This window comes from Netta rufina (genome assembly GCF_964035555.1).
Source record: "Netta rufina genome assembly, chromosome: 5".
In the NCBI taxonomy this organism is placed as follows: domain Eukaryota; kingdom Metazoa; phylum Chordata; class Aves; order Anseriformes; family Anatidae; genus Netta; species Netta rufina.
Genome location: NC_140128.1, coordinates 7591971 through 7618221, shown reverse-complemented (window position 1 = coordinate 7618221; position 26251 = coordinate 7591971). Strand labels below are relative to the sequence as shown.

Here is a 26251-nt window from a genome sequence, read left to right as displayed (position 1 = left end):
TCCCGAGCTCCAGAAATATGTCTTTCATCACCTTGTACTGCAATTCTTTCAGCAGTATGCTTATTGTGTCTCTGCTGTTGATAGCAAATGCACCTAGCATCTTTCTCAAAGATCACCAGGAAAGGTCACGTCATACAAGCAGAAAAGAGATTTGTCATCTTAAGAAATGATTTAGTTTGCATAAACAAATTACAGCTCTGACTTCATAACATGCCCCTTCACAAATGGGGCTGTATCTTAACCATCACTCCGTTGGCCACTGTACTGACAATGTAATGCAGTGCAGCAAATGGTCTTTAGGTAGGTAACACAAGACTATTTAGGATTTTACATGTCAAAATAGCTTAAATTTGGAGAGCATATTTTTGCTCAGGCAAATGACAGGAAAATAGTGATTGGTTTTAAACTAAAAGAGGGTGTATTAAGATTAAATTTTGTGAGAAAATTGTTCAGTCAGAGGGCGGTGAGGCACTGGAGCCCAAAGAAACTGTGGAGGCCCTATCCCTGGAGATGTTCAGGACCAGGTCAGATGAAGCCCCGGACAACCTGATTTAATGGGTGGCATCCCTGCCCCTGGCAGGGGCGTTGAAACTGGATGATCTTTAAGGTCCCTTGCAACCCAAGCCATTCTATGAAATTCTAGTACCCAGTAGCAGAAGTGTGCAGTAGAAGGTCAAAAATCAAGGGAAAAGTTGTGTTTGATGACTCTCAGGCCCTTCCAGCAGCCCAGCTTAATGGAGTTGGGAGAAAAGATTGCTGTATGTTTTTAAGGCAGTGATGGAGGAGAGAAATAACATGAAAAAATAATAATGTTCTAGGATTTTCTGACAGAATACACTTCCATCTAGCTGGTTAGTTTTAGAAAATGCATGTTAACGGTTTTCCATCCTGTTTTCTTACATTTGTATTTGCTTATCTAACACAGTGTGTTAACCATTAAGGAAGAGAGGGAAAAAAAAAAAAGCCATTCCAATTATAATTTTTACCAAGACCCTCTGAGATTAAGCTATGGTTACTTGTATTATTTAATTATTATGGCTATTAATTCTATAAATTGTTGTATTTAAAAAAAAAATACATAGTATGTGATGCTTTCCTCTTAATGTTTAAAAAATAACAAGTCTCTTTTTGTTTGTTTGTCTTTTCAATAGAAAAAACAAAAGAATATTTTGCGTATAGGAATTCAGAGCATGGGTTCCTTGTTGTGGGGTGACGACATTTGTAGTAGCGATACTCCTGAAGATATTCATAGTCTGACCAAATTTCTGTATGTTCTCCGTGGCCTCCTCAGAAAGTCTTTGTCAGCCTGCATCATCACAGTGCCCTCTCACCTTATCCAGGTAAGAATGCTGTCTATGCTGTTTTTCATCATTGACACTACATCAGTTAGCAAAAATTTAAAGTGTATAGTAAGAAAACAAATACAATTTAAAACAAACAAACAAAAAAAAATAGAAAACTCTTTTTGTTCACAGGGCAAAGTTAAAAGATACCTTCATTGCAGTTTTTCTATACTTTTATGAGACAGTCATGCCGCGAAATCAACAAAGACCTAAGCTTAAAACCATCTTAAATACAGTTATTCCCTTTGTTGGTCTTAGTCTTTTTTTTTTTTTTCTTTGAAAACAGTCCAAATTTCAGAAATTGTAAAAGAGCAGCGAGAATTCTGCTTGTAATGTTGTGTCTACTTTTTGGGGGTCAACATCCCTCCAGGCCTTTCCAGTGCCTTCAGAACAAAGTTCAATACAAGACATTTTAGTCCACTGCCTTCATCTGTCATGCTCATCATGATTATGTGTGATCTTGTTTTTAAACCCAGGAATTAAACGATACTTTTTTTTCCCTTAATTCTAATACGGTATTCTATTGAGAACACGAACAAATCAGTTATGGGATCAGAGTAATTTTCCCAACTGCAAAATCAGAAGCTTCTCACAAAAGCTTTACTGAGAGCATATAGAGATATAAGTTTATTTTCTGGAAGTAAACTTTTTTTTAGCAACAGGGAAAGTATGGACGCTCCTTTCTTTCTGCAAATGATGATGTAACTGAAAAAAAAGGCAAAATTATTATTCACAATAAACAGGAAAGCTATAATTTTAGGTATATATTTGGTTATAATAAAAAAAGTATTGGATAAAACCTTATATTACACAAAATATTTTAATAGTAGATGAAAGTTTTTCGTCATTAGATTAACTCTTGTATTAGAAAAGTACATCATTCTCACCTAAGTATTGCATTTTGTAAAGGTGTTTGAATACCTGCCAGTGTTACTTATTTAGCTACCTGAAGCACTTACTGCTTCTAAAATAGGGGGAGAAACCTGATTTCCTTGTTTTGCAGTTGGGATTTAAAATGTACTAACATTTCTCCTGCGGTGCAAAACTCCATCATATATTAGATGACAATATGTCTTCAGAAAGGTTGATGACCTGTCTGTGATTGGGACACAGAACCTATTTCATTGTACTCTGTTGAATATGTTGTCATTGACAAATAGGAACATATTTTAGAGAAGTCTGGAAGTGTCTGTGGAGCATGTTTTTCTGAAATACAAATTGAAGGATTAAATCTTTTGTTTGTTGCAGACTTATCTATGAAGTTGTTTTTGTTTTTATGTTTATCAGTTCTGTATAAATGAATTGATTTGGAGTTCTTGTAATATTATATCTCATTTAAAAATTAATTTTGATTTTGATTTTTGACAGCATTGCTTTACAATAAGTGCTAGAATATTGTAAAGGGGGGTTGAAAAAGAAAAAAGAAATCTCGTTTCCAGAATCTTTGCTTAGCAGCATTAAGCAAATGAGAGCATTGCATATATTTTTTAAATTGTTATACTTCATGCATCCTTCTTTAAGCGCTAAACTGTGGAGAAAACTGTCATTAGGAGGAGCAAAGCTGCTGAGGGTTCCTTATACCCCACATTACTCAGTTCCCAGAGCCCTGCTGTGTAGTTGTTCCACTCTCCAAGAAGCCTGTTAAAGAGCCCCTGAGAGCATGTGTACAGCCCTCCATGTTAATAGTTAATTGGTGAGGATGGCAAGATGAGAGGACAGCCGAACATGTGGTCTCTCAGGCTCAAGCCGTAGACAGACCTTTCGTTATAATAACAGCAGCTGCTCACATTCTCACAACCCAGCTACTCACCATTCTGTTGCTGAGGTTTCTTACTGGATTAAAAAAGTAAAGAATATATCTTTTCTTTTCAAGAGAATAAGAGAGGGGTTGTTTTTTTTCTTTTTTTTCAAGTGCATTTCTGTATATGTATTTAATTTGATCAGAGTAAGTTCTAGCATATGCTTTCTCTGTTGAATCTTAGTACACTGGAGGCATAGAAAATACGTAGTATTTTTCTGAAGATGTAGTAAATTCCCCATTTATTCCACCAACAGTTATTTCTGTATCTGCTGTGTTATCTTGTGCTTCCCAACTGTATTAATTAGCAGGTCTGCAAGTAAAATCTTCACATGAACAATGTCCATGAAAGTAAATGTAAGATTTCAAAATCAAAACTGTTGTCAAGTTTTTATGTCTGCATAACCTATACAGAAAAATGGTTGCACTTTTACCTGCTTTGTCTTGAAAAAAAAAATAGATTTTTAGTTGTAACTCATGCCATATCTTGTCTTCGACAGCCACCACTTCTAGTTAGTCTGGTGAAGAAGAAATAAAACTCAACATAAACCCAATAAAACTCAAAACTCTAATAAAATTGATAGCACAGATTTTCAACAGGGACAATGCCTTTCCAACCCAGACTAGTCAATCTGCAGTCTGAATTACGTTTTGTATTAATTACCTTTATATATAAGTAGTTTATGGTTGGTTTATTTTACATATTTTGCCAAATACTTGTCACATTTTACTGTGACAGGGAGTTCCACAAATTAAATCTGTGTTGTTTCTTTATTTTGGAAAGTTTAATTTTGCCTTTGCATTTCATAAATGATATCTTTGTTCATGGATGATAAGACAATGAGATGAAGCTCCCTATTTATCTTTTTGGTATTCTGATTGTTTTTTGTATGTTTTCTCATGGTGCCGCCTTAATCTGTTTTTAAACAGGCGCATTTTTTTAAATCATATTTCACTTTGTTACAGTATTGAAATACAATAATGCTATTATTGTTAGTTCACTTTTCCCTACAGTGATTCTATTTGTGATGATTTTCCCTCTGTGGCACACTTCCACCAGTGTGGCTCTTTTATTATTCTAGCTATTCATTGTTTTGAATTTCATAACTTTGAATTGCGTTCAGCAGAATATGATGCTTATTCAACCAGTTTAATGGGACACTGAATGTCTTCACAGTCTTCTGTAAGGGGATATTTTTTGGTAAAAAAAAAAAAAAAATTACAAAGAATCTGGTTGTGTAGAGATTTTTTTGAATAATTTAAAGAAACCGTGGTTCACTGAAGAAAGCAGATTCTTTGTGTTTTATTGATGAAACTTCTATAGCAGTGTATGAAGAAAAACAAAAATTCTCTTTTCTCAACCACAAAACCAGGAATACATTATTCTGGAAGCAGATTTCAAGAAAATGACACAAAAAACTTATCAAATTATAAATTTTATTCAGATGATGTGTGACAAGTTTTACTTGATTGATATTTTCTTCTGATTGAACATACTCTTATCTTACATTGTCTGTCAGGTAATAAATATTGAGATACTTATGAATGTGATTAAAACAGTTGATGGAAGGTTATTTTTCAAGGCTTTCTACTGCTTCTTGAAAATGAATTGTGCCTCTGAAATAAGATGGTGCATTTGAAAAGGGAAAATTACCTACATTTTTAAAATCTAGCCAAAAAAAAAAATGATCAGGGAGGGCAGATTGAAGAGGGATTTGATTTATTGTTACACTTCCCAAATTAAGGAATATTATTGAAATGAGAACGAGCTCTTCTTTCTGTATTTTGAAAATCTGTGCTTTTTGGTACCTAGTGTTAAAAAAACAACTTTTCTTGCTACAGAATGTAACTTAAATGACTTTAATATCACTCTTTATTACTTGTAAAAGTCTTGAGTTAGTATGTAAAATATTTTCCTATTTTCTTCTTCTTCTTTAATTGCTAGAAATAATTTTTCATAGGTGTATGTATTTTTTAAATCCAAAATAGTAAATAATGTTCATAATTCTGTTCTGCTTGTTCCCAACTTTGTATCACTTAAGTACCCAGGCAAATTTGTGGATGTGAATTTTTTTAAAGTAGATTATTGTTTTCATTGGAAGAAGTGTAGCACTTTAATTGAAGCCTTCCTTTATTTTGAAGATGAGGCTATCTTACTGGTAAGGACTAACCACTATATTAGTCAGCATGTACCAAGGGAAATTAATTGACTAATGAAAAGTCAGTATGAATAAGTCGTGTTACAGAACCTGTCCTCAGAGTCTGAAGTTCTGTTTAGCAAGATATTTTCATTATTTCATCCCGTATGTTAAAAAATTAATTTCCTGCAATATTAATGTTTTGGTGCTTTGAATCAACTGAAGTGCATAAATTACTGTATGTTTCAGTGTAGAAAAATTCAGAAACAAACCTTTTCACGTCATAGCCTTTTGTGTTCACACGTACCAATCTAGCAGCTAAACTCGAAGTCAAGCAATAGCATGCTTTAGAATCCATTGCAAATACAGGATTATGAGACATGACTCCCAATAGCTTGTGAATTTATCAGTTATTCCTATGACAAGAACCGAGAGCAATTGCATGCCTTAAAACTCTTAACTTCTGAAAGTTCACAAGTGTAAAATGCTGAATAACCTTCAAACGTATTTCATGATGTAGCCGTTAAACACAAACTTGTATCAAGAATAAATGTCATGTACTTTCTGCATCATATTTAAGTAAGCTTTCAAAATCCTGTGCTAAATAGAATCTATGGAGATGAAATGCTCATTATATTTTACTATACTGTGCTTTACTAGATTTTAAATGTGGCATGTGCAATTCTATGTGAGAAATAGAGTTTGATATTCATACAAAGAAATATTGAGAGTCGTGAGTTTATGACAGGCATTCTTATCTACATAGTTTTCAGGTGTGAATATTCTGTTTTGGACATTCTAGACATTCATAAAAGCATCTTAAAATTATAATCTAGTAGCAAGCTCAGAGAAGTATTAAACACTTTAAAATATATGTTGTATGACAGTAAATTATTTTGTTTTCAGTTTCTATTATTGTTGATAGCATTATGCTAATCAATTGCAGAAGAAATAGAAATATTTTGTTATTTCATAAAATAAGTTTGTGGTAGCCAACAGGCTGTATTCTGGCTCTGCCCCTTCAGATTTGGTAACAACTGCACATTTCAAAAACAAATACAGTGCTCGTCTGAAACATTTTTAGCAGCATTTGTCTTCTAGTTTACTTATCCATATTATGATAGATAGGTGCATGCATTAAAATTGCATGACTAATTTTGCTCTCATTTCAATTAATTTTACTTTTTTTGGAAGGCATAATATGCATAATCTTATCACTGTCATCATCAACACAGTATTTTCATCAAAATAAATCATTCTTCCAAAATGAGTATGTTAAACTTTAAAAGCTAATGAGTTATATGCAAGATTGCAATGTCTTATTTTACATCTTATTTATGTAATCTGAGAATACACTTACGAAAACTTTAAAAAATGAGGTAAGATTTAGAACTAAATCCTTCAACCGCAAGATTAGACAGATCTAAACAGTTAACTATCCCATCACAGTGTGGAGATAGTCATCTGTTCAAGCATATGGAATCTTTTGGCTACTGGACTAAGTAGTTAATATAATGCCCAGTGTCCAGACATGGACACAACTGTTATGGAAGCAGAAGGGAAGAGGCTCATGTATTGAGCCCATTTGGACAGTGATAAGTAAAGATTAGAAGGGTGACTTTAAATAATGCAGGACAAAGTAGTTATCTGCTTAAAGCAAGCAACTCTGTTGGAAAGTGAAGGTAGCATTGTTTTGCTGAAATAACACTAGTTTTGTTTTTTTCACATAAGTAGAACGACAAGTTTTTGGAAAAAAAAATCCCTGTGAATGTTGCACTGAAATGGGGTTTTATCTTTTGTATTTCAGCGCCAAGAACAATAATTTTATGGTACGCTATTTCACATTTAAATTCTTGCATAAGTGTTTTCTATATTAAATGGTTTTCAAATAAGTGAACGTTGAATTTCTGTGCAGCGTTTGCTTAGAAACATTTATATATGAACTTTTGGTGGTGTTTAAAAACCCTGAAATTTCAGAATCTAACTACTTTTTTGTTGTTTAGAGCTGCTCTATTAATTACAATATAATCATAATAAAAAGGAATACTGCATCTTTAATGATGTTTTTGTGCCTGTGTAGTTAAGCTTTAATGCTAGTGGGGGGGGGGAAATAGATTAAATTAGCCTTGTAACCTCTTTCTCTTCCAGACTGATGATGGAAAATAAAAGCTCTTAGCCACAGAATGTAACACTTAGAATTAATATTTAATTAGACCAGCAAATTGTACACTGTGGCTGAAAGCTTCCAAAGAGTTGTTAGTGCCACAATTGACCTACAAGTTTAATAATAACTCACTTCTAGGAGCAAGTGCCAGTTCAGCATAGTGGAGCCACTGTAAGAAAGTCCTGTGAGATTAAAATCAGCAAACCAAATGGCAGGCGAGGATTCCTGGGATGGAGCCTTCTGGAAAGCTGGGAGCTGGAGTAGCTTTTCAGCCAGGATTCAGATGAGAACAGTGGGCAAAAAAAGCTGATCCCTCCTGTTCTGGGAGCTTCTGGTTGTAGGCCAAAATCCTAGAACAGATTTTTTCTAAATGTTCTTACTGCAGCTATTAATTTATATCACAAATCAAGTAATGAGTGACTCATCTTCATACTTGAATTAAGTTTTAATATAAATGTTATCTCTTAATTCCCAAGCCATGAATTTTACTGATGGAAGAACAACATTTTTTTGGTTTGATGTGCAATTTTGTGTTGTTCATTTTATGTTATTTTATTTCTACAAAAAAGGGTTCTTGTTGTAGTCTGATTTGATGAGCAATTTGTCATAATATTATGAAATACATGGAAAATTATACATTATATTTAATTTATGTATGATATATATACATTGTAAAATAGAATATTTTGAAGGTTAAAGAGTTTAGTTTCGCCATTCATTTTGTGAATGGCTAAAATATAAAACCAGTTAGGTCTGCTGTTAGATATCCACCTGAGCCTTAATTCTATGACAAATTATTCTAGTGAAATAGGGCACCATAAGTTCAAAATTGTGCAAACACAGAGCAACAGACTGAGGAAGGAACATTCTGCATTATTTATTGGCTAGATCCTAAATAATTAAAGAAATGACTACTCATTAGTTAAAAATTAAAGCAGGTGAGGGCCTTGCCAGCAGAGGGAGCAGTCAGGTCTTTCCTTAGGTTCCCATCATTTCCAGCCTACCCATCATTTCCACCCTACCTCTTCTTATTGCCCAGCCAGTTTCCCATCTGGATCTAGCTTTGCCAGCCTGCTCCTGATGACAGCCTATAATTTCATACTGAATAAGGGATTCGTTTTTTAAATGATTTTATATTTCAGAACCTTGCACTTGATTAGAAATGTAAGCTAGATGTTCCTGTTTATGTTTGTGTACAATTAGTTGAAATAACAGTGGAGGATCCTTTTGGTCACCTGTGCGTAAGAGGCAATTGACTGTTTAAGGAATTTTAAGTCGCAGCAATAGTTAGCCTGAATTGGGAGGCAAAGTGCACTGATTTATTTTTTTTTTTCAGGCAAAATGACAAAAGCAAGCACTTCTAAACCTTTTATTTTATCATGAATAATTCCCAGTGGAGTCTTACAATTTTAGTTAAGCCAGTTAGTCTCAAATACGTTCATCTCAGTGGTTTTGTTATGGCTCTCAAGATTTGATGATGTGACTCTCATTCTCTCTCTCTAGTTTTGCATCTGTATCTACCACATTATGACCAACTGATCACACTGAATATTTTTAAATGTTTAATTTTGTAAACAAATCGGTTCAAATGGTCATTTCATTTTTGAAATGGTCATTTCATTTTGTTCAATTATAACATACAGTTTTCCATGTATGTGGTTTTATACCAATGAGACAAACTCATTAATAAGGACCAAATAGTGTTCTAGGGAAGTGCTGGGCTCAAGTCATGCACAAATTTCTTCCCAGCTCCTCATCCTTTACTGGAGAAGAAAGCATGGGTGCTCAACTGGGTTTATTGGTTCATTTGGTTCATTTGGTTCACTTTGTAGGGCTCGAGCAAGAGCCCTGCTCCCCAGAACCATTTGTGGGCACCTGCAGCCTGTGCTTTCAGTTCGTGAATGCTGAGGAAACAGGAGTCAGGAGAGAAAAGCACTGAGCAGGGATTCAGCTCAGAAAGCATCACCCAGTAACACCCCACAACTCTGCCACCTATTTCTGACAGATAATAGGTAGATTTTCAGCACCCAGCTTTTTGGGTTTTGACTCCTATGTCATCTTTGCCATGCCCCTAAATATTTTCATGTGGTACTCCAAAGCCTTAGTTACAGCCCTCTAAACCAAGCCTCAAAAAGCTAGGGGTAGTCAGGGCTTCAGCAGTTCAACTCAGTGAGTTCAATTCCCAGTCTTCTGTTGACTGGCTTGTGATTCTGGACAAGTCAGGTGGCATCTTTGTGCTTGGTTCATCACTTGTAAATGAGGAATGCAACACTTGCTGGTGTTTTGTGAAGCACTTGGAGATCATCAGCTGGATAATTTTATTTAAACTGTGTAGGCTTTTTTCTCACCTTTCATTCTGTAGACCTCAACAGCAACTCTTACTGACTTGCTCACTTCATCTGTGCTATGTCATCACTCATTTCCCTGTTGGCCCTTGACATCCTTGTAAAGAAGCTTTCATTCAGGTCTTCGCTCTAATGGCAAAGCAAACATGCATTTTATGTGGGGTGCCAAGGTTTTCTGACATTTATTTCCTTTTTAGCTAGAATAATTAACAAGTCCAGGTCATCCATCTTCAGTGAAGATTGAAAGATAGTTTTTAGTGTGTGATATTAGTCATGAAATCAAAACTAAATAATTTTTCTTGAAAATTTATGCAGATTTTTTTTTTAACTGGGCACTGTGTCATCCACCTTCATCTGGTATGCTTGATGATAATCAAAGTTCCCATAGAAGTGGCACTGTTGCAGGTGTGAGAGGAGGTAACCATGGCTCAAATGTTTTTAGTTTTCAAGATTCAAAAATGCTCGTTCTAACTAGTTTCACGGTTGAAAGACTCTGAGTTTATAAAGACTATCAATACAAACATTATTAAAAGCAACTTTAAAAGAACAACCAAAATCTGGAATGAATGCATCATGTAACATATTGGCCAACAGATGCTTTGTCACTCCCTTCTCATTTGGGTGAGTACGTTGTGTCTAATTACCTACTCGTGTCTTTGCTACATGTCCTTTCTTTGCTTCTGTAACTTGTGTAAGATTATTAAAAGATAATTATTCAGTGCTTGAAATTTGCTAAATTAATGTAGTGTACATATAAACAAATAAAAATCAATGCTTCTCTGATTTCTTCCATGTGAACAGATATGTATAAATAAGTTCTGTTACAGTCAGTAAGGTTCCTCAAAGGTAAAAGGAGATTCTGTTAGAATCCTTACATGTGTACTTCTCATCACTGAAAGTGTTAGAAGGTTGTAGAAAATCCTTGAAGAATATTTCTGCGTTATCCATCTTCTAGCGAAGACATCACACCTGCATTCAGTTTTCTTGTGATATTGATACAGTTTTCTACATACCAAAAATTCTTTAATGTAACTACCGTTGCTCATCTTGTACTCAGTGGTCTGAACAAACATTGATTTTACAGCCTAAATTCAAAGTTCAGTTAGTAGGTTTGGTGTGTGCAAGCACTGAAAATGGTGCTGCTAATCAGCTTGGAGTTAGGATGGGTATTAGAATTTTAAACTTTACAGGCTTTGTTAATTTCTGATACTAGAGCATTTGGTAGAACATTTATTAATTTTTTACTTTCAGAATTTTTGAATAATTAAGGAGCACACAAACTATATCTCTGTAAAACTAGTGCAATGGCCTAATACCTGACTTCTTTTACCAAGATAAAATGAATGGGTAGTTCTGTGATTTTAGTAGTAGTAATTAATAACAAATGGTGATAACTATATAAGCCATGTCTTTTAATATTAATAATTTATCTTTTCAATTTAAAATCCTTTGGAGATTACATAGCAATGACTAATGGTAAATATTTGTATATTGTGAAGTCATTGCCACCATATTGTATGCTAATCTCTTGGTAAATATCAAGAGTTATTTCATCTATTGAATATGCAGCCAGTGTTTTGTTATATTCCAGTGTGGCTGCATATGTTACCACACTAAGCTTACTTCAGTGTTATGACAGAGTTAAAAGAGGCAAAAAAGTCACAATCAATTTTTTTGAGTTTGTTCTGAAAAATTGTATACCAAAATTTGCCTTAAGTTCACAAGGTTGGCATCACTTTGTATAAACTTGCTCACTTGGTGCTTTTTATTGAGACCCTTCAATGAAACGTCAGGGTTACTGGACTCACCTGTTGGGAACGACAGTGACAGGTTTATCTACGCTAGGAGTGGAGTATCTGAATTCATCACTGAAGTCTGTGCTGTCATATGGAATGTATGCAATGTATGCAATGAATATATCCAAATGTGCTTTTTTTTGGTCCCAGTACTAGCAGTTAGTTGTATGTTTGTTTGTTTTTCACATAAAGAAACAAATTTTAGGATTAAATTTTTTAATTAAACATTTTTAAAGAAATTCAGTGGTGGGACTACCTTATCAGAATGTTTACCAGAAGGTTAAGGTACAAAATTAAATATAGCCTCACTACCAAAATATAGGCCTAATGTCTGTTTGAGAAAAGGCAATCTTAAAATACCTAATTTTAAATTCAATACATAATTTAATATTAAAAGTCTGTTTATTAATGTATTGATGATAATAGAAATTTATGAAATCTGTGTGACTCAAAAGCTTAACAGGTGCTAGTTGCATTTCATTGTAGATCTGTAATGAGTATCTTGTTTTTCTTTTAAATTTTGAGGTTGTTTGTATTTACTATGTAGAAATATTGAGCTGCTTCTAAGAAAATTTTCTATTCTTAGACTTCTGCCTACTCAATGTAGCACAAGGACTGAGAATTTAAATATTCCTATTACATAAATTTTATGATTTTTAAATTTCTTTAGAATTTGACAGAATAAAAATGGACTGACATATCTCTGGGTTTTAGAAGAATTTTGACAGCAAATGAGTGGAGATCTAGAAGTTAGATTGAAGCAGACAAAGCAACGAGATTTTTTTTTTTTCTAATATGGAATCCAGCTGAAACAAAGTTGATTTGATAAATAGTGGTAATGATAATACTGCTATTCATTAAGAACTCAAACCAGAAGCAATAGACAGTATTAATTTCAGTATGTGTGTTTGCGCAAACGTGCTCTCTGTGTGTTTGTGTTGGTAGAATACAGTGATTTACACTCAGACACAGAAGATAACACATTTTAGACTGGTTTATTGGTAAATAAGTATTTTTAAACATCCATAAACAATTACTTAAAGCTCTGTAGATCCTGCAAATAAGTAGAACAAAGCAATCTTTTTCCACAATTGCTTTTCTCTAAAAGCTGGTTAAAGAGGTATGTATGGTTCCCATTCACATATCCAAGCAGCTAGATGGATTTCCTTCCAACAGTGTTTTGAAAGCGCACTTTGAGCTCAGATATTAAAAGTTTGAGCTTAAAAGAAAATTTCTGTCTAAAGCAGTGAGCACTAAGTAAGATATAGAATGAATGCTCAGCCCAGCCTGCACAACAGGGTTGCTACCATGTTGTTAGAATAATTATATTTTGGCTGAACTAACTAGTACAGAAAAACTGCTGTATGTCTACCAAGACTGAAAACTTTCTAGGATTAGGTTGGTTGTGTTTTGGTGGTGGTGGTGGCGGATTTTCTTTTTCTTTTTTTAATTTATTTTTAATGTTATTTAAAACAATACCTCTTCTAGCTGCCAACAAACTCTTTCCCTGAATCCCCCCATTCCTGGCTTCCCTCCTAACCATGTCCTGGCTCATCTCCAGAGCTGCCAAGTTTATGCCAGAAGCAGGAGGTAGATTTGTATGGGGCTGGAGGAAGATCTGGAGCTCTGTTAAATTTTCAAGCCCAGATGGGGCAACATGATTTGTGTGTTTATGTCAGTATGCCATACATCACAACTATCTGTGTGCTGACGTCAGCTTTGATTGGGCATTAATGTGCTGAATGCTGCAAACTAGAAAATACATGATAGATACAGATCTATGACAACAATGCCACATAAGCAAATGTCTATTTGTTGTGGCAATTCATCGTGGAAGGTATTTCCCAAGATATGCTGCATGAAGCTCAGAGAGTGTTTTGACACACTTTAAAAACAAAAACAAAATCAACAGAGGCAAACAGACTACAATTTAAGAAAGCAAACTTGTTCAGAAGAGGAGCTTTGAACAACATATTGAATTGTCGCCTATGTGTCATTCGGTTGAATTGCTGTCCCTCGCTTTAATTTTTCCAGAACTAGGATTGACTAGGAACAATGCTGTTGTTACGGTTTACAGGACTTTTAATGATGAAGGTGCCGTGCTGATGGTTGAGCATCTTTCTGTGCACAGTTTTTGTAGCCATTGTTTGTCAAAGTCAGCAAGCAAAAAGATCAGTGGACAGCAAACTTTTTTCCAAGTGGTCTAATTTTTTTTCCTATATTAAGAGTTCAAGTTAGCTTCAAGAAATCATCAGTATTTTACCTGTTTTTTATATAACAGTCTAGTGTTTCTTGCTTATATGAATAACATTCAGGGACCTGCTTCAGAACTGGCAAAATGTAATTTCCAGCCTGTGGTTTTGCAGAGATCACTGGCTACTTCAGATTTATAGCGTCTTTATGTGATTACCCCAATAAAACAGTGTGACCAACAGTTTCCATTAAAATACAGTAAGCTCTCCCTCTCTTCCCAAAAGAGGAAATAATTTGAAAGTCAGCTTTAATATTTCAGTGGTAGTTATAATTAGCACAAAAATAATGAAGTTTAAGGCTTGATGTGGAGGCAACTTTCTTTTACCTCAATTCTCTTTCATTATTGCTCAGAAAGGAAAATCTTTAGCAACGTTATTTTATCATTATTCATTGTTAGACTTTGCAGGTAAAATAGAAGTTCCCTGATTCCACAGGGATAGACCATTTTGGCCTGTGCACAAGTAGCAGCTTTGAAAAGAGACCAGTCCACAGGATTTAATGCCATCTGGCCCATAAGGTGGGGAGAGGGGGGTGGTGGAGGTACCAGGGGATTGGTGGCTTTAGGCCTTGTACCCTGAGCAGATTGGGCTGGGCAGGACAGGCCACAGTTATTTTGTGTAATGGTGTAAAAACAGAGTTCAGATCCTCTTTGATGGGAGCAGGAAATGGTCACCTTCTGTATCTGCCTTACAGGCTTCTCTGTGGCCAGGAGACGAGATAAATTGTTGAAATGTGGGCTCGTGCAAGCAGTTGGTGTATTCACTATTTTAACAAACCAGTATGTCAGTGTAATGCACAAACTCTACTAAATTACCATGGGATGTTCCTTTTCTCTCTGGTCCCAATTACTGCGCAAATTGTCGTTTTCAAATGGTTTACCAGCATTTAAGTTGACCTTTTGTACTGTTGGTCACATAGTTTAATAATGGAAGCTCAGAATGTACAAAAGACTTTAAGATAAACAAAAAATACAAAATTCTAGCTTGGAGCTACAGAGCTAATTCTTCGTACTTGGCATGGATGTGTTTTGAGGTGATTGGACTTGATACCCCTGGAGATATGATGGGCAGAGCATCTACAGCCATCAGGAAGAAGAGTACACCAGCTGTCCTGGCAGATCTAACATAACTGTTTCGAATCTTAAAGAAGTATTTTGCTTTTTAGCCCAGTTTTGTCTCTTCTTCCTTTTGCTTATTAAATCATGACGTTATCAAAGCACTTACAAATCACAGATACGTTGAGAAATGGTAATGCAACTTGAAGCTTTAGATTCAGATTTGTAGAGAGGAACTTTTAGAAAGAGAAATACTGCAGAAAATGCTTTGTTCCTACTTTTTAATCTGTGCTGTTTGATAACCAAAATGAGTAATCATGTGGGTTGTGCATGCTCAAAATACTAGATATGTCTACGTGTTTTAAGAAACAAGGTTTTCAAGACACAAACAAAAGCTGGGCATCTGACTCAGTACAATCAATGTATGGTGCTTAACTGCCACATAGCTTGTAAATATCTCCAGTATGAACTAGCGCTTATCTTACAAACATTAGGAAAAGATGAATTTAGTACTAAGTTGGCTCCTTTATGTTTTCTTTGTGTCAAATATGTTTTCCTTTAGAAATAAATTCCCATCCATTTTTTTAAATAAAAAATAAGAAGAGTCCTCAGTGCAATTTCTAGGTATTGATGACCTATTTTTTCCCCACAGTTTGTCATTGAGAAGACCAAGGCTTAGTCCATGAACATTAATTACCTTTTTCATCACATATGATGTGTATTTTGTTTCCGTGTCTTACAGAATAAAGCAATTATGGAACGTGTAACAAACTTGTCAGATATGGTAGTTGGTCTTGAATCATTTATTGGCTCTGAGAGAGAAACCAATCCATTATACAAGGATTACCACGGTAAGTTCCATCTTTAGCAATGCAAAAAGTCTGCCCTGAGTGTTTCTAGGGCACTTAGCGGCTTACCCTCCAATTGGGTATCTGCTATAAAGTAGCATTTGGTTTCATTTTAGAATATACCTCTTAAATGTTTCCCCTTGCTAACCAGTCTTGAGTTTGGAAATTCTTCCGTAAAGTGCATTAAGGCTGCAAAGGAAACATGGCAACTCCTTGCATGTTGTCAAGCCGTATTACTGAGGCATGGCTCAATCAGATGTACATCTCAACAGGCAGGCTTTGGGGAATTCACATGCAGAGGAGGCTTGGCAATCATCTGACCAGTGAGCTGAACTTGTCATGAAATCAATACTTCTGATCTGCCAAGTTTTAAGTAGAGAACATGGAAAAACATATATTATATTAAGGTGAATAAACTGCTAAATGATGCGCTATATAAACTTTATCTAAAAATAATGTGCTGTTTTGCAGCTTTCAGTTATGGCAGCTATGAACTTAAAGAAATAAATACAGATATATAGAGCATATAAAATATGAAACTCATCTTGGTAAAAAGGCATGTAGCCTTTCGAGTGATTTATCTTCAAAATGTGTAATGGTGTTTAATCCTGCAGTTTGTTTCCCCAAGATTTTGTAAGGTGTTACAGCAGAACTATTTAAATTTTAAAAGATGAGATGAGATGTTACGCATAGCCCAAGCAGTGAATACCAAACAGTTTTAGCTAATCCAGAGCGGCGCTCTGAGTGTGCATAAATTACAGCTATTATTATTGTGATACTACTGTAGTTCCATGGAAACCTTCAGCTAAAAGTAAACTGCTTATCCGAAACCTGCTGTAAACATGTGAGAATGTGGCAGTGTTTGCCACAGCAAAATATATAAAAAAAGAAGCAAAGATGGTGTTGAGACACCACTGTGTGTATGCAGGCTGTAATTAATAAATCAGAGAAAAATCTTTTTCACTAAGAAAGTCGTGCATGTTTCCTCATCTGAAAAAGGTGAATGGAAAAAGAAACTGTGAACAAAAGCTAGAATAATTCGCCTAATTATCTTTCCAATTGTATAATTGTGATGTGGCATTTGTTTATGCTAGCATAATTCTGTCAATTTGATACTCCTTTTCTCAGCAGTGAAGAGATCTTTTAAGACAATGTGCATTTTAGCAGTTATTTCCTGATTTCCTGTAAAAATGTATGCAAAATCATTTTTGGTACTACTTAAAAATATATATATTAAGTATATATATATATTTAGTAATATGCCATCTCATAGCTTTTGAGGTTTAGACAATTGTAATTTAACATTCTAAAAATGAGTATTTTTAAAGGTCTTAACTCTGTGGATAATTTTTGTGTATGAATATATTTCAAGATTATTTATTTACTACAGATGATGGAAGTTTTTGACATTACTCAGGAAAAAATTGATTAAATTGTTGCAATATTTAATGAATACTGCATTAGTAATTTTGTTAAAATGCCTGAAAATGTAGGTGGTTGAAGAATCAGTAAAATAAAAATGATATAAATTGTCCTTCATTATTTTTTAAATAATATGTATAAGCAACCCTTTGTTATGCGTGCTGTTCTTGTATCTAATAATTATATTTTGAACTCAAAACCAAAATAAATATTTTCATATATCTTTGGAGAAAGGGGTAGGAGGCTTCAATATGTAAAAATATCTTTGTAATAATATTGAGAGTTTTGCTATTAGTACCTGTAAAAATTAGGCTTTTTAAAGTATTTAAATTTTAGGAAAATTTCTTCCCTTATTGTCCCTTTACTTTAAAAAAAAAAAAAAAAGAATAAAAAATAGAAAAAAAAAAGAAAAAAAAAAAAAAGAAAAAAAAAAATAAACCCCTGAAAAATACTTGCCTTATTTTAAATAAGGGTTTTAGTGTTTGGGTTTTCTTTCTCCCAGCTGCCGTTTTCAAGGGAGATGTCTTTTGTAAACGTTCGGTATTTCCATTTTGACACTGGCTTTATGAATAGCAAATATAGGCCAGTAATCGAGAAACCCTGTAGAATTTTCCTGGTTTTCAGATGTAGAAAATCACCCTTAGGTTGTTCAGAAACTATATTAGGCTGCACAAAAACCATCCAGCGTCCTTGTCAGAAAAAATCAGCTTGAGCTGCAAGTGACAGAATGCAGAGCTTGCAGTGCACCTAGGACTGGGGAAAAAATCTGAACGGCTACATCAACCTCTCGCGGGAAGCAAATGTCTCTCTCTTAGGATGGCACAGGGGTTAAAATTCATCAAAAATGGGGATCTGAATTGGTGTTTTCCAGAAACTTTTTTCCAAGCCGCTTTCAGGCGCGGTATTGCTCATTAGAGCTTCAGTGGTTATCAGTAACCCATAAGCCTTGTTTTGCTGGCTGCTTACTGGTGCATTTAATAAAATAAAGATCACTCAGTGGTGCCGTGGGCAGCATGCAAGGTGATAGCCATATTTGCTTACTGTAAATACAAGAGAAAATCACACACAAACCGGCTGTAGTTTTGACAAGTATTAAGATCCCTCTTTACATCTGTACTTCTGTACCAAAGTGCAATTAGTTTTCCTCGCACAAGGATTTCTGTTTATCTTATTCTGCTTGATTACTTGAGTATAATCGCACCGTTTGCTTCATTGCTCCTGGTAGTAAGCTCCAGTTTAAAAAGGGGAGGATGAGTGTGTGTAAATATACAGAATTCTGCTGTAAGACTCTAATTTATGCATCTGGATGACAGCGTTTTCTTATTTTTTTCACCTCCTTTACTTTTTCTTTCCACAAGGTTTGCTTCATGTACATCAGATTCCTCGGCTTAATAGCTTGATCTGTGATGTGTCAGACACGAAGGACCTTGCTTTTAGATTAAAAAGGAAGCAGTTCACCATTGAGGTAAGAGAAGCAGTTTTGTTTCACTATTTCGAACCCGAAAGGTGGAGCTAATCCCATCTCTTATGTTTCGTTTTGTGAACTACAGGAAATATGCACCCGATGCTGTAAATGCATTGCGTTGGTTTTGCTTTTCCGAGTGGTTTTATAAAATATGGTAGTGTGCCTTCTAATTGAAGATGTCTCATTTGCCGCACTAAATCGGTCCGTTATAAATAGTTTATTTTGGTTTAAAATGTACATAGAAAGTAGGCCACAACCTTCAATAACAAAGCGTGACATGTTTCTAAGGATGTCAGGAGCATATTTAATTAAATGTTAATGACTTGCTCTTACTTGTGTTAGTGGGTGGGAAAGTAGCTACATGTTATTACCCCAGTAGAGGGATTTTAATGTATAATGCTGCCTAAAATTGTGTGTGGTATGAGGGATAAGTGTCCTTATCAGTATTCAGAAACCATTTTCTTTGCATTACTGAAATCACCTTTCGCTCTTTTATGTCATTTTAAACACAGTATCATTTACACTAATGTCCTTAAGTAAATTTCCTACTAAATTTAAACTTTTTTCTGTGACCTTTATGCAGACAGTCCTGATAGAAGGCAGTAATACAAAAGATGTATTTCATTTTAATCTTGCTAAAGAACAAATGAACATAGCACTATTAAGCAATTAGAGCTGATGTATTTATTAACCAAGTAATGCTTAGAGATGGAAGATGGCTTTTGGGGTGATGTGATAGTCATCAGTACAGTCTGGGCAAATTTTTTTTTTAACAAAGACATAAAACAGCCAAGCATCCCTGACAAACCATTTTGTTTAATCTCTTTTCAAATGAAAAGCTCTTAAGCAGGCCACTTGTCTTAACTGCTTGAAACCATAAAAAGAGAGAATTGCCACCAATAAATTAGCATATTTTTTACTCCATCACCAAATTATGGTCAATGTGGCTTGGCACTGCTTTGGTGTTTGGGACTTCACCCTTAAGTGACCACTTTGGCCCTTATTTGACCCTCTGCCCTTTTTAGCTGGCCACTTGATAAGGTAACTTGAGGGTTCTCTCTCTTCACTGCCCCCTCCCCTTCACAATTGCAAGTAGCCCTAACCTATAAATCATTGAAAGGGCCCTATCAAGTGACAAATTAAGGTGCCCTCCTCCTAATTAATGGTCATCAATGTCTTTAATTATCTAATCCTATTGAGAGTAGTTAATAGTTAATCAGGCAGCCAGTTCCTCAAGCAGGTCAGCCCTGCATGCGTGCTAGAAGTTTCTCAAGTCGAGGTATCCTCTTCAAAAGCCACTTAAAGGCAAATATGTGAAGGCAGGCTTTTTTCTCCAAAGACCTTCATTTGTCATGTTTCTTATTTTCCAGAGAAAGTGGTTAATGCAGCCAGGCATTGTGAGGTATTAAGCCATTTTAACAGCAGCTTTTAAGCGGCACATTAGAAACAAAAACCTTAATAGTCTATGGTAGGTTTTAAAATACAAATGTTATTGCTGTTTTCAGAAATGCAAAGAAGCATGCCCCATCATTTCACAGCATAGGAAATTCACAGTTACTACATCTGAGAATTAAAATATTTAGGTTTTTTCCTTACTGTAAATCCTGACTCGGGATATCATTTTTCTGTCAGCAGTTAGAATTTGGGATTCTAATTTGTAATGCAATTTGGTGGGGGGCGGGGCGGAAGAGGAGCACTAACCAGGCTCTGTAAAAAAAGATTTCATTAGCCATGGCCCAGAACTGGAGGAAACGGGGGCAGTGGAGCTCTTGGAACAACCTGTAGCCTTAGACATGCGTGGATGACCCACTTGAAAAATTTCTGTCATCGTTGCTCAGCTGCAGCCCCTTTCAGTTTCTGTTAAGAGATATGCTTTATCGAAATTAGACTGACACAAACTATTCCTTTTCAAACACGCGGGATCGCTGTCCTAGTGGGATCTTCCTGTACGTTTCGCTAATCTGTAATCCAAAAGTTTTTCTTCCTTACGTTAGGAGAGGCAGACTACAGCTAGGCTGACTGTAGCACTGAGGTTTGTAAGCAAATGGGAACAAGGGCAAATTGAATTAAGAAGGGATGTGAATACAGTCTTCTAAAGCTGGGTTCTGCAGTCAGAATGCGATGAGTCAGCAGCCGGTTTTGTTCTGGTGGTAAAAGCATAAAGCGGCACAACCGTCTGCGGTACACGCAGGAGAGAGGATGGCTTATACAAAGTGTGCCTGGGTTTATGACTTCCTTACTAGCTTCATACATTTTAAGTACATAACACTTTTTTGGAAAACAGCTGCTTTGTTGCATACACAATTTGGGGTGATCATAGTAACCTCTGTTTGAAATACCACTTGAAAATTAAATTATGCAAGAAAAGTTAGAAATACACAACCTCTTATTTATGGCAAGGTTTCTCCAACAAGGGTCTTCACCACTAGACCTTTCTTATTTTACGGTTTATAATGAGGGCATGGGACATGGATTTTCTCATGTCTGGATTGCTCACCAGTTAAGTACCTCTTTACAGTTTGGCCCCCATCAGTAACAAACTTCAAATGTCAAAATTGTTTGATTAGACTTCATTTCTGTGGGAGGGATTCTACCTCTTTATAATCTGCAGAATCATTTAACTGTTTCATTTTTTTTCTCATCTCTGTCAAAATAAAATTAATTGAAGTGTGTTCTAAAGGTGGTGGTTTTTTTTTTTCAATTTAAGAATGACAGTGCTGTTTAGTGAGTAGTTATGAGCGCTCGTTTTCCCTTTTCAGATTATGAGGTAGACCTTTTCCAGGAAAACTTAGATGCTTCTGGTGAAAGGTGCAGGAGCTACATCATGCTTGCCCAGATCTTCATGTTAGTTAATAGCAATATATTATTCTATGCAATATTATCAGAGACCTATCGTATGTGCATACCACTTTAAAGGACACAATTTTGAAGTTAGCCTGTCTAATCCTATTTCTTCCCACTTTGGAATCTTAATTAGAAGGAGATAAAAACCATCATTTGACTAAATTATTGTCTTGAATCTGTAGCAAAAGGTATAATCCGCAATTGGGCCAATTAGTGTACCCCATAGTTAGCTATGCTGAGGCAGGAAACTTGATTAGATCTGACACCAGCCTAGTTCCCACTGTTGTTTTGCCAGGTATGATGGTCAGACTTCAAAGGGCTTGAGGCATCAGCAGGGCAAGGTTTGGAGGCCAGCTTAGGTCCGGTCGTTAATCTCTCTGCTAAAACCACAGCAGCCCTCGCACAAAACAAGCTTACACGACACAATCATGCGGTATTAAAGTTTGGGTTGAGTCATGCCAATTTGCCTTTGATTTTCTGATGATTGACTAAAAGATGGCTACATGACTAGACACATACTGAAAGTTTACTGATTAGGTACGTTCCCCAAATATTTGAAATATTTTTTGATTTCTCAGTTAAATGATATGACAACCCATTTATCTCAATGCAACTTTTCAGCAGAGTCACTTCTGAAGTATTTTTGCTTTGTTTGCAGCTCAGAGTGTTACTTTTGTCAACATTCGATAAATTTTGGAGAAACATTATGTTCAAATTTTTTATTTGATAGAACTTCTTCATTGTTCAGTGCCTCCTATATCAAAACCAAAGGAATCTGTGTCTGGTCAATTTTTTCACTCCTAGAATTTATGAGGAAACGTTGTTTGTCTTTGTTGTTTAGGTACAATTGCTCACAAAAAAAAGGAAATTCCTCTTAATTATTTTCCACCTCAGTGTTGAGCAAAGTGCTGTTCCATGGCTGTGATTACATAAGTGTTCCTTTCTTTTGCCTTCTGATTTGTTGAAATATTGCAGTAACAGTGACATGTTTCCATTCTGAGAAAAGCCTAAGGCTGCTTTAGTATTATTCCAAATGATTGAAATTGCCATCTTGCTGACTTTCCCTTGGGCAGCTTAAGGCCTGTTTACTTTTGTATTTGTTTCACATGTTCCCTCTGAGTTTGGCTGGCAGGACATCATTACCTGGTTTGACAAGACAGTTGGAGAAGATTCATATTTGATTAACTCCTTTTACTGTCTGGTCAACAGAAACCTCCGGAATTATGTATTTAAAGCTAAAACTGTTCATAAATTCAGATAAACGTTTGCAAATAAGAAACTTTTGGATTTTTTTTTTTTAATTCCCTAGTTTTGCTTTACTGTTTATTTTTAGAGTCTTCCAGTAACAGTCATAATATATGACTGTTAATAGTCAATAATATAGAGAATAAACTTCTTCCTAGAAGTGGTATAATGTTTATCTAAGAATAAGTACCGCTGATGTGAAATTTTCATTTGTCTTTATTTTGATGAATACAAGAGCCAGCTAATACAAGTTGGTTTTGTTCTGATGGCTATGTGGCACCTGTGCAAGCCAGAATAAAAAGCTTTAAAACATAGCTCCATTTGAAGCCAACTATCATAAGCTACATGGGAAAAGTATGTAACTTTGAAGAGCTTAATTTTTGAGTTCAGGAGATCACTTCTTTTCTGAGAGGTGTTTCCAAACAGGAAGACGGGGAAGTCAGAACTAGAGGATTCCTGTGGCAGCAAAGCTGCTGGTTTCCCAGGGGCAGGCAGATACAACATGGTACTGTGGAGCACTCTGCCAAAGGATGTGTCTTTGGAAGGAAACATAATCACAAAAAAATCTCTGAAATCTCTGCATACCCCTTTTTTTTTTTTCATTCTATCCCTTTTTAATTTGTTTCACACTGACTATAGTGCAACAAACTTCCTCTTTGCAAAGGGAAGTGCAATTAGCCACTGCTACACTTTTTATACAAGTGTAGCACAAGGTTGATCCTAAGTGAATCTGGATATGGTGATGCCGCTGAGTAGCAAACTGTGCTTCCTGCAATATTTCTAATTATTCATTAAACACAGGAAGAACAAGTGTGGGCATAGCTAATTAGGATTATTAGTGAGCTGTTTCTCCTGGAGGAACAAATCGACCCTGTCACCACTACATGTGGGATCAACATATTTATAAAATACACGCACATCCTATCCCAACCTCTGTATCAGCCGGGAGAATTAGGTGTCCACTGTGCTTCTAATAGCATTACTTTTAGGCTTCTTCCAAGAAGGTTTTACTTGAAACAGCCTTCATTAATGACTCTCCCTTATCCTGATCATGTTTCACTGGTGTTTATGAAGTCATATGATTTTGAATTTAATAAATACATTTGAATTAACGAACTATTTCAGGCAATATTTTAATGAAAAGAATGTGAGCTTGAGAACTGTCAAAAAGCAAAACTTTAGATGATTAGAAACTTAAGGTGCTGGTTCTGTAGCAGTCAGCAATATATGGCAATGAATTCAGATTTGCTGAGATAAAGTTCACGCAATGTAACACCTAAGCTAATGTATACCACGCAATGTATATTGTGGTATGAGGAGCCTAGTCAATCATACCTTGGTATAGCCGTAAAAAAACAACCTTTTGTATTTTAGAATCATTTACTTGTGACGTTACAAGTCTTGGCCCCCCAAACTCGTGACATTACAAGTCTTGGCCCCGTGTAACCCTTGTAGCCTCAGAATGGAATCTGCTTCTACCAGGCCTAAGACTGCCTGGCTGCCCATGCCATGACCCATAGCATGGATCATCCTTTGCAGGTATTGCTGGTTTAAAGGTGAGACAGGAGTTTTCTGGAGTGTTACAGAAAGTGAATTTCTTAAATTTTCTAATGTAATGGAGTCTTTTGGGCCTCTGATCCACATGGATTTGAGAATACAAATATCCTTGGGGATTATGTGGAAAATTTATCTTTCTCCTCAGCTTGCCTGGAACAGCAGCATCATACCTAGCAAACCTCTAGTACTGAATGTTCCACTTCAACTCGGGGACTTGCATGCAGGGAACTCTGCGTGTAAAACTAAATTTTCTAACAGAGAGGGATAAAACATTTTAATAACATTCAGATGAAATGCATGCCAAGCTACTGTTGCGTTGATTTTTCCTGACCATCTTCCCTGTGATATTAATAAATACAATATCATTGGCTTATTTAAACAGAGGTCAAATGACAGCAAATATAACACCATAACATTTTGTTAATATAAAGTTAATAATACTTAATCTAAAAATAATAAGATTTTTAAAACATTCTTCTGCAAAACTAATTCTGTTATAATTCCAAGCTCCATTCTGCATTATTTCATCTAGTAGCCAGTTCAGGTTCTCTTTACCTGGTATAGTGTACTTCACTGAATTGTTTTGTCAGATGCTGTCAAGCCAACCTACCATTGTTAAAGAAAATCAAACTAAATCATTTTGGCATGAGCCTTCCAGGAATAAGGCACAGAATATGAAGGGTTTGATGAAATCAAGGATTTGATTTCAATATTGTAAAAGACTGCCTGTCAAAAATGTATTACATTCTTTCAAACAATTTTGCATAAATAAACGTGTTTAAAATTGTGACAGTACAATTTAGATAAAGTTTTGGGAGATTATTTTTGAATTATAATAACTTGAGGTAAAACAGCACTTGGAGTGCTCCTATTTAAAGAGAAAAAACCCTCTGAATTCTAATAATGCATAGAACTGAAATCTAGTAATAAGTTTTAGGCACTGTATGGGATTTCCAAATGTGAACATGTAAAGAAGTTTGATTTGAAATTACCACCTTATTCTGATTGGGTAATACTAAATAATGTAAATTTATTTAGATATTCTGGAGGTTAACGGAGGAAGGTACCATTAACTTTTAGATTGCAGAGGAAGCTATATGATAGCCTGAAATTTATTTCATAAGTTACATCTGTTTCATGGGCTTGACATTTAGCAAGTATAATGAGGGTTTCATTCAGGTTTTCAGATCTGTAACACTTTAAGCATAGTACACTAGATCTGCAGTTTCTTGTCAGTAAACTAAAGTCCTATATGTTTTTATTTAAACAAATAATTATGATGTTTAGAAGTATTTATTCCATAATTGTGTTGTCGCAGTGGAAAAACATGCAACAAAGCCATTAATGCAATTAAAGGTCGCTTGTACATATTGTAATGGACTGCTCATTCACAGGATCTGTGCTAAGGGTCAGCGCTGCAGCATGAAATGGATTGGCCTTGTTCAGTCTGTAAATAAATGGGTCAACTTATCTTGTATTTGCCAGACAACTGAAGTAGTTGACATATTCCCAGTTTCTAAGCATTAGAAGGTAGATAGGCTGAAGAGATCTTTTGTAAAAATGGTGTTGGTAAAGATTAAAAACTTCATCTACAAGTGTTCTATTTTAGCACTAAAATAGGCTTTTCAAGACCTTTTCAAAGGTCTGTGGATATGTTGGAAAGCTACTGATGGTGAATGTTTAAGAAGCAAAAAGAGTTAAGGAGTACACTGATAGCAGTTCTCAGCAGGAACTGCATACCACCTCCATTAAGTGCTCTTTAAAACACCACCAAATCTGAATAAAAATGCTATTTCATAATTGAATAATATTCTCGCTTTGCAAACCATAATGAATTCAGTCATGATGTTACACAGTAAAAGATACCTCTGAATGTTATACATTTCTTTAAATGCAGGAAAATAAAAATTAGAGTCAGGTTTTCTCAGCTGAAGGCCTACATCATACCTTACCTCATCAAAATGCATTGATGTAGGAGT

The 26251-nt window shown here is 35.3% G+C and overlaps 1 protein-coding gene across 1 annotated transcript in view; it reads left to right on the top strand.

Moving 5' to 3' along the window:
* The window catches only part of ELP4 (elongator acetyltransferase complex subunit 4), a gene marked incomplete at its 5' end in the record, with an annotated part of 138387 nt that overhangs the window by 41465 nt on the left and 70671 nt on the right, over window positions 1-26251 (top strand). The window contains 3 exons of the mRNA XM_084288445.1: window positions 1152-1340; window positions 15634-15742; window positions 18520-18626. Coding sequence (XP_084144571.1) covers window positions 1152-1340; window positions 15634-15742; window positions 18520-18626 — 405 coding nt within the window. The remainder of the gene's footprint in view (window positions 1-1151; window positions 1341-15633; window positions 15743-18519; window positions 18627-26251) is intronic.